Raw genomic sequence first — 8,721 nt, 5'->3', positions numbered from 1 at the left:
TGATGACTTGGTCCCACCTCTGCTATTTTCATAACTCTCCGTTTGGAGGGATAAATGAAGGGGAAGGGAGTAGGGAAGAGTTTGGATTGGATCCAAAAGTGGCATTTGACCCCGTTAAGGTCCTGATGTAAATGGGACTTAAAGGGAGGACCTCTTCTTCCTGTTAGTTGGAGAGGGCCTACATCTGCAGGGTCATTTCTGTCCATCCTATAGTCCTTTTGAAGCAAAAGTCCAATAAATCTCGACCATTTAAGCTTGAAGCCCGTTCTTAGTTTTAACTGACCTTAAAAATGTAGTCACTCATAAGCATGGTGAAGAAAATTACTCATCCAAATAGATAACATGAGTCCTCCACCCCGCATGTTTCTTATCCACTAGTGTCCGTCCCGGTCCTGTCTCCTGAAGGCCTTTAGCTTTTTCTGGAACGCTCATATTTTAGGGTTATTTCCTCTATTCCCTGGTCTCTTATACGCTGATCCAGCTGAGCTCCTTGATCCACTCCCAGGAAGTTGAAGGGCTTTTGATGACTGTCACCTGGAGTCCTTGCCATATAATATCCTTTGTTGCTTCCTCTGTGGATCCATACAGTGTTGTCCCTTCTTGGTGGCAAGCTCTCAGCTTCAGAAACGGGGTTTGGAAACCAATTTTCTTTTCCTTTAGCGCTGCTTTCACTTTCGTTTTTGAAGCACCTCCGTGGCTTGTATTTGTGTTTCAGTCATTCTGATCCTCTCTTCTGCTTCTTCCATCCATTTGTTAGTCTTGTTTATTTTTACATGTATTTCATTGAGTTGTTGACTGTTGTCTTTTTTGAATTCCTTCAACTCTTTCAGTATGAGACTCAGGTTTGCGTTATCAGTGGCTTCAGAGTATTCCCTCACTGCTAGCTGATGAGGCTTGACTTCCTTCTTCTTCAATCGACTAGTTTAATTTTTTGCTTTAAATTTGAGCATTTTCCTCGAGACCCGTAACTTTATGTAAACGTCATCAAATATTTGTGTAAAAAATCAAGTTGCTTTTTGTTGGGAGAGCGCTTTTTTGGCGCTGCCATGTTTCCACGTCTTCCTGTCAATCTTTCTCTGTTTCTGCATTGTTGCAGCTCCATTTCAAGGTATGTTTTCTCAAGGATCTTTTCATCTTCTGGAGCCTCAAAGTCAGAGCAGCTGTGAAACTCAAAGACTGTTTAGGAAAAATGAAGCTAAACTGCAGTCATGAAGCTGATAGTTTGTTGAAAGCAGACCCACAGAACTATGTTTGATCCAGAACTTCAGCTGACCTCTGTCACCTAAAAGTCTGCTAGATCTGCATTTCAGGTTCTACTGTCTTTGAACAGAAACTGAACAGAAACCTGTGAGCAAGGCACCACATGGACATAGAGACTTACGGGACTGACTCTGTGTTTGATGGTTTTTGTCCTCTCCGTTCTGTAACAGAAGATGACACACATGAATGATTAGAATCAAAGACGTGCTCAGACATGTGTACTAACACTCTCAGAGTCATGGATGTACATTCTCAGCTGGATGTTCATTCTCTGAGCTCATTTCTAAATGTCAAACAGACTCTGCACACAGTAAAGAAACTAACATCTTCTTGTTGCTCCTCATCAACTGACCTTCATGTCATCCTCACACAGAGCAGTCCTGAATGCACTAACTCTCACAAACTCTACTTGATTTTCTAAATCACTGATCTACAAGAACTTTCTCCACAACTTAACAACAGCAGATTTAGAGGAACTTTACCTTCAGTTCTTGTTCTTATGCAGTAGATGACCAGGACGATTATAGCTAAGATCCCAATTGCAGCCACTGTCCCACCGATGACATGAGATCTGTCTAAAACAGAAAACAACAAATTCAGGAGAATAAATTTTTGTCTTTAAAACTAAAACATGAATAAACATTCAGAATAAAGTTGACAGAAATCTTTTCTGCAGGTAAATGTTGCTTTCTTTGGTAACATCTTCATGTTCATTCAAATAATGCATTCATGTTTTCATGTTAACTCAGACTAAATGTTGCTGAGGTTTCAAAATAAAACACAACCATAAAGACTGGATGATTTCTGAAAGACTTTATATTGATCAAGTTTGTAGTTCTGGAACATGGAGGAATGTCTCTGATCTCTGACAGAAAAACTAGTTTCTCACCTTTTCCTTCAGCTAATCTCAGAGAGATTTGAGCCATGCTGGTGTCTCCATCATTGCTGACTTCACATGTGTATGTTCCCTCATGATCTGCAGATAAGTGCTGCAGTGTGAGTCTGCCTGACTCTGAGACATCCTTCACATGCTGCTTCCACTCCTCTGACACTCTGTGCTCATCATCCTCGTTCTTGGTCACTATTTTCTCTCTCTGATTGAACCTCCAAACCAGACTGAGGCCTTTGAGGGAGGAGTCTAAGGCAGAGCAGGAGATGGTTGCTTCTCCAGAGATGATCGTCACTGAATCTGGACAACAGAAACACAGAAAGATTTCATCATGAAATGAAACATCTAGTCAAAATGTCTTAAATCCTGAATCAAAGACTCTTTGATGTTTGCACACAGCCTCCTGTCTCCATAGTTACATGAACGACACTATGAAAGACTTAAAGAAATCCTTTCAGAGCTTAATCATCCATAGTCTGCTTGATCCTGGAGGATCATGAAGGTCAGGAACAATCCCACAGTGACAAAGAACATCAGAGTCTTTGATTCTGGAAAGTTCTGCCATGATCAGAATGACAGATTGGTCCAGATGAACTGGAACACTCACGTCTTCTCCTCCATGAAGCTCTCCTCTGTTTGGATGGAGTGCTGATGGTGCAGATGTGGTCCAGATCTTCTTCACTGTCTGAAATAGTCAGAGAGCTGCTGATGTTGTAAAGAAGTTCTTCAGTCTTGTGGACTGTGGTTTTGTTCTGGAAGGTTCTGCTGGATGGAGGACTGATGGACCAGCTGAGATGCGGTTCAGGATAGATCTCATCTGAGCTGCAGATGATCAGATTTTCAGTCTGTGTCATGTTGATCTTCTGAAGTGGAGCTGCAACAAGTGGAAAAACCAGAATTTCAGCTTCAAAGAGAGTAGAAAGAGTCAGTGTGTGGAGAAGTTGATGCTCTCTTCCTGCTGCTAGAATTCAGGCTCCAAGCAGGTTCAGGATGAACTGATCCTCAGCAGCTGTGTCCTCCTCTAATGCAGTGGTCCCCAAACACCGGGCCGCGGACCAGTACCGGTCCGTGGACTCCTTGGCACCGGGCCGTGGGATAATTTTTTTTTTTTTTTTTTGAGATGGTGTAGGTACCACATATGCTTGGCCTGCTAGATAGGCTTGGGGGGTTGAGGCTTGATGACATGTAAGATTGCGATTGGTTCAGACCAGTAGACCACCATCATTTGACACGGGGAATGACACATTTCCGTCATAACAATGCACGGAGTATTCCCGAGTAAAAAACCGAGGAAGTCCGAACAAGTACGCAAACAATCACAAAAGGGGGCGCAATATTTGCAATCAACCGCAAAAACCTTGAGCACAAAATAATTCAATCGAGCCGAATCAACACAGAATAATGATAGTTATTTTAATATAGAGAAATCAGGCTGGAAACGTGAAGTTTGTGCATGCTAGCTTATCGTTGGTCGCGCATTCAAATTAAAAAAAGGAAGTGGTTATTCGCTCGTAATTTTTTCAAAATATATCCTGGCAGTGTTGAACTTCTTTTTGGTCGCATGGACTGGAGGAAATCCCGCTGGAATATGCAGCTCACTTTCTGCTCGGTGACATAAACACTGAGGAGAGCAGCCATTAGTGAAGGAGCTGTCAATGCAAAATAAATAATAACCCGACCAGGTCTCAACACTTTGCTTCTTTTTATTTATTTTTTTTTTAATAAGCTTTATTATAAGCAGAAAAGTTGTGCAAAATAGCTAAGTCGTTGTCTAAGTTATCGTACTAAATCTTTCATTTTGAAAATTGACCGGATTCTCTCAATTAGCTTGAGCGCTAAAAGCAGTCTGGTGGTTTGTAACACGAGAGAAGTACCGAGGTGAAGTTAGTTGGATATTGGATATTCAACAGACATTCGCTCTGGGCATGGTTAGGGACCGTCAACAAATTCAAGTTTTACCATAAAAAATAAAGGTTTTTCTTCAATAGCTTTTAGGTTTTTATATCTAATTGTTCCAAATCACTCTAAAATATTAAAGTTAGCTCTGATCTATCGAAATCAGCAACTTAGATCCATGTTGGATGCTTTTTCTATTTTTTGTCATTTTTTTACTTTAAATTTACATGTTTTTCTTCAATAGCTTTTAGGTTTTTATACCTAATTGATACAAATCGCTCTAAAATATTAAAGTTAGCTCAGAGCTTTTGGGGTCAGCAACTTAGATTCACTTTGGATGCTTTTTCTATTTTTTGTCAATTTTTTACTGTAAATATACGTGTTTCTCTTCAATAGCTTTACCGAGGTGAAGTTAGTTGGATATTGGATATTCGGCAGACATTTGCTGTGGTCATAGTTAGAGACCGTCAACATTTTTTTTCAATCACTTCAAATATTATTGGACCTAATCGGTCCAAATCACTCTAGAATAATACAATTAATTAAGATCTATCTACTACTACTAAAAAAAAAAAAAAAAAGATTTGTTGACGGCACCTAACCATGACCAGAGCGAATGTCAGCTGAATATTCAATATCCAACTAACTTCACCTCAGCCATTTCTTCAGCTATCTTCCCTTTTCAGACATGTTCAGCCTTAATGACCGATTTCTCTGAAGGTAGTTTGTGGGAAGATTTACAGCTCTAAAGTTGACAAATGTCTGCATTTTCATTTCCTGTTCATCTCTTCTGCTTCAGATTTCAGAGCTTCCACATCTTTATGTTCTTAGTCGTCTCTGCTTCAACAAAGAAAACATTTAGTGACTCAAAGATTTCAAGAAGCTTTTAGTTTCAGAGACTCAGAACATTCATTCATCAGAGAATGAGACGGACTCAAGAGAATCAGGAACTTCTGTCTTAACTCTGAAGGAAAGTTCATTTCATGACTTACTGTGGAATATTCAGTTTAACAAACTCTGATGGACTGAAAGAGAAACTGAACTAGAACATTTTGGACTTTCTCCTGTTTTCTGAGTTTAGTTCTCATACCGTAAACCGTCATGTTCATGAAGGTTTCTCTTCCATCACTGCTGGTGCTGGTGCGACATAGATATGTTCCTTCATCTTGAACCATAACTCCAGTCAGTTGTAGAGAGGCGTTTCCTCTGGAGATCTCCTCCAGGAACAGAGATGTTCTTCCTTTGAACATCCAGTCCTGCTGTCCACATTGGTCCTTGTTGTCATAGTAGGAGTGAACTTCTTTCAGTGTTAGTGTCACTTTAAACCAGTGGATGACAGGATCATCTCCAGCTGTGAAACTGCAGAGTAACATGCAGCTCTGCCCAAACTGACAGGAGACATCTGCACCTGTCAAACATCAGGAGACAGATGTGAGAAGAAATGTGGAACAAATACACTTTTGCAATTACAGTTTCCATTAAATCATAATTATGGACTGTTAAAAAAATAAACACAACCAAAGTGATAATTCATTAAAAAACATGGCGATTGATGTGAACAATATTTTTATTTACAGGTTATAAATTCAAATTTCTTCCTGGCACTATCCCTCATCATCAGTGTGAGGATACTGTCCCTCCACCCTCACTGACTTAAAAGGCCAGGTATTCATCAGGAAGATTCATTCTGTTTTCTGTTAAGTCTATGTTCTACCAGCTGTCCTTTTTTCTCCAAGGCTGACCGGTAGTGAAAGTCCCCTTGGATGCACACAAGGAGACAAACCAGAAGAGGATCAGCTGGGGCCTGTTGAATGTTGTCATCCAGTGGACTAAACCATCAGCTGAGAGGATGAAGACGAGCAGAAGAATAGACTAGCTTTGTTTTATCTAGGTGTTTATGCTCTTTTTTTTTGTTTGTTTTGTTTTTTCTAGTTAAGACCATGGTCATTTTTCTATTTATGTTGAGGTGCATGTTTAGTTATTTTCCTGCTTTGCTTAGTCCACCTGAGACCATACTGAATCCCCCCCCCAATAAATGGAGAAGGTAGATCTCAGGAAATAAAAGGACTGGGGAATGTATGTATGTAAATGTCAAAAATTGAGAGCTCTAAAGAATGCCGCTTCCTGCTAATTCATTACAGTCTACTCATTGAATAATTTCCTCTGGCTGCTTCTAGACAACCTTCCCAGTTTTTCTTCCTTGCCGGAGGGTGCAGTGCAGAGCAACCCCCACAATAGTCTTTGGATATTTGGTTAAATCCAAAGATAAGGTTAGGAGTTTTAACACCAGTTGACAGTGTCAAAAGTGATGAAGTCTGTGAGGTCCAGTTTAGGCGAATTGCCACAGATGTGGATGAAGTGAGCATCAGCAAACACACTGATTCACCTGCAGATTTCCAGTCTGCAGCGAATTCACCGCGCCGTGAAAAGTGGGCAGGGCGCGTGAATTTGTCACGCAATTCCCGTTCGGTGTGCATGTACCATTACAGTTAGTGCGGACATGGTAGCACAGATGATAAATAGTTTGGGAATAGCATTGTTTAAGAAAGCATTGCAAGGTGCATTTAATACTGTTGAGGTTTTGTAGTCTGTGGGCACTGACTATTAGCAGAGGAGAATGTAGTGGAGTGGTAAATGACCAGCCAATTCCCTCTGTGTCTAAAATACTTAAAATTTGCAATTTTTTTAGTTACAGGATAGTAATAATGTATTTTTTTCCCCCTGTGTGATTATTAGATGTTTTGTAATTAGTAATAGTTCACTTTCGCAGCAGTGAGGCAGAGGTTTAACACCAGATGCCCTTCCTGACACAACCCTGTACTTGAGGGGCACAGGGACCCAGTTAGGCAGCAGCGTCAAGGGTCTTGCCTAAGGACCCAATGTGGGTGGAGATCAGTGGACAACCCTGGGAATTGAACCCAGGGTTGTCAGCCCTGCGTGCCGGCCCTTCACCTAGCCCACTGAGCCACCCAGCCACTCCTTCCTTTTAAAAGTGCCCTGTGACCTGCACTCCTACCTCAGAACAAGCTGTTCACAAACGAGTTCTCTCTGCCCTGTCCTGTTTACAGGACTTTACAAATGACTATGACAGTTGTATTTAAGCATCAAAAAGATCAAATTATTTGTTTTTCTCTTAGAATCATGGGTGATATTGTGACTCTTGGCTCTTTGGATCACTGAAATCAATCTCAGACGTCTGTGAGAATTAGTTTGCCAGGTGAGCTCAATTGAAGTAAAAACTACTGAGGATCTGTTTTCCTGAAAAGCATTAAACAGTTGAATGCCTTGGACATTAGGAAACATTTGAATATTTCACAACAACTTCTCAATGACTTATTAAGGCTGTTAGAGTAAACTATATCCATATATATGATTATACATTACCTTTGGCACACCATAGAACAATTAATTCATGAAATACGAGTTATATTCTTGAGTTTTTTCTTTATTTCACCAAATACTGTAGCCTTCTCAGCAAGACCACAGCACCTGCCAGACCATGTAAGCAAAATTGTTGAGCTTGGATACATGAAATGTGTGCTGGACATGGCAAAGTCTGGGCATCTTAAGATAAACAGCCACAAGGCTATCAACCTTAGAGATAGGAAAGGGTCCAACAGATTTAGGGGACAAATTCTTTTCAGTCACCTGGAGTGGAAGATTGGAAGTGGCTAGCCAAACCTTTTGTCCCACCCAATAATGAGGAGCAGCCCGGCGATAAAGCCCAGGGTGTCCCTCGTCTACGGAGAACTTTATAGCCTTCTACGGCACGAAACAGAACACAGCGGGCCCTCCATTAATCCCTTTAAAACTCATGCACAGCTTCGGCCTACAGCTCAGGGGACAGGCACAGAACCTTCCAGTGAAGCAAACAAAGGAGGCAAATTACTATACATCATCTCGAAAGGGGACATCCCTTTGGGAGAAGAAGGTAAGGTGTTATGCGCATACACAGCACAGACCATCATGTGCGAGCACAAAGAAGGTTATCGGGAACTAGTAACGCGTTTTGTTTGACACAACAGTATTTAACCTTTTTTATCTGCCTTTCTTTCTGACTAATAAACATGCAAATAAAATGAACCAGAAGGCCATTATTTTCAAGGACAAGCATTCAAAAAAATATGACTGAGTACTAGGGCCAGTTTATAAACAAAAGAAAAATGAATTTTACAACTTTAAATTTTGTAAATTTACGTGAAAAAAGTCATTAATTTACAAGAAAAAAGAATCCCCTCCCAACACAAAATGCCTTGGGGTATCAGGCACTGTTAGGACAGGTTTTTGAGGTGAAATGCTTCTTGAGCTGTTTATATTTCTGCTCAGCTTCAGGAGACAAGAGAAAACAAGTCTTGGATGAAATAAGAGCATAGAGAAGAGAAGCCACCTGACTGTAGTTCCTGGTGAAAAATTGATGAACCCCAACAAAGGTTGCAGCTGCTTATGTCGGTCAGGGGAAGGCCATTTCTATGCTATCTTTGACCTTAGTTTCATCCATTTTAACCTGTCTCTTAGAGATTTAGAATCTGATTAAGAGAGGTGGTTTTAACACTAGAAGGCCTGAGCCTGCGCAAATTTGCGCAGGTAGGATTCCCCCCCATCTAGCCCAAGAACCATCAGTGTGGCAGAATGGCTCATTAATTAGCTATTCACTTCCCCATGTAAATGTTAATGCA

The 8,721-nt window shown here is 40.7% G+C and overlaps 1 protein-coding gene across 1 annotated transcript in view; it reads right to left on the bottom strand.

Moving 5' to 3' along the window:
* LOC112139034 (V-set domain-containing T-cell activation inhibitor 1) overlaps positions 1–8,721 on the bottom strand; it is a 28,250-nt gene that overhangs the window by 10,072 nt on the left and 9,457 nt on the right. Inside the window, exons 2-6 of the mRNA XM_024261727.2 lie at positions 5,136–5,453; positions 2,757–3,023; positions 2,150–2,449; positions 1,743–1,835; positions 1,382–1,421 (exon numbers count right to left, since the gene is read on the bottom strand). Coding sequence (XP_024117495.1) covers positions 1,382–1,421; positions 1,743–1,835; positions 2,150–2,449; positions 2,757–3,023; positions 5,136–5,453 — 1,018 coding nt within the window. The remainder of the gene's footprint in view (positions 1–1,381; positions 1,422–1,742; positions 1,836–2,149; positions 2,450–2,756; positions 3,024–5,135; positions 5,454–8,721) is intronic.

The sequence above is a fragment of the Oryzias melastigma genome, linkage group LG20 (genome assembly GCF_002922805.2).
Source record: "Oryzias melastigma strain HK-1 linkage group LG20, ASM292280v2, whole genome shotgun sequence".
Taxonomy (NCBI): domain Eukaryota; kingdom Metazoa; phylum Chordata; class Actinopteri; order Beloniformes; family Adrianichthyidae; genus Oryzias; species Oryzias melastigma.
The sequence above is the reverse complement of the archived record's forward strand: the minus strand, read 5'-3'. Positions and strand labels throughout refer to the sequence as shown.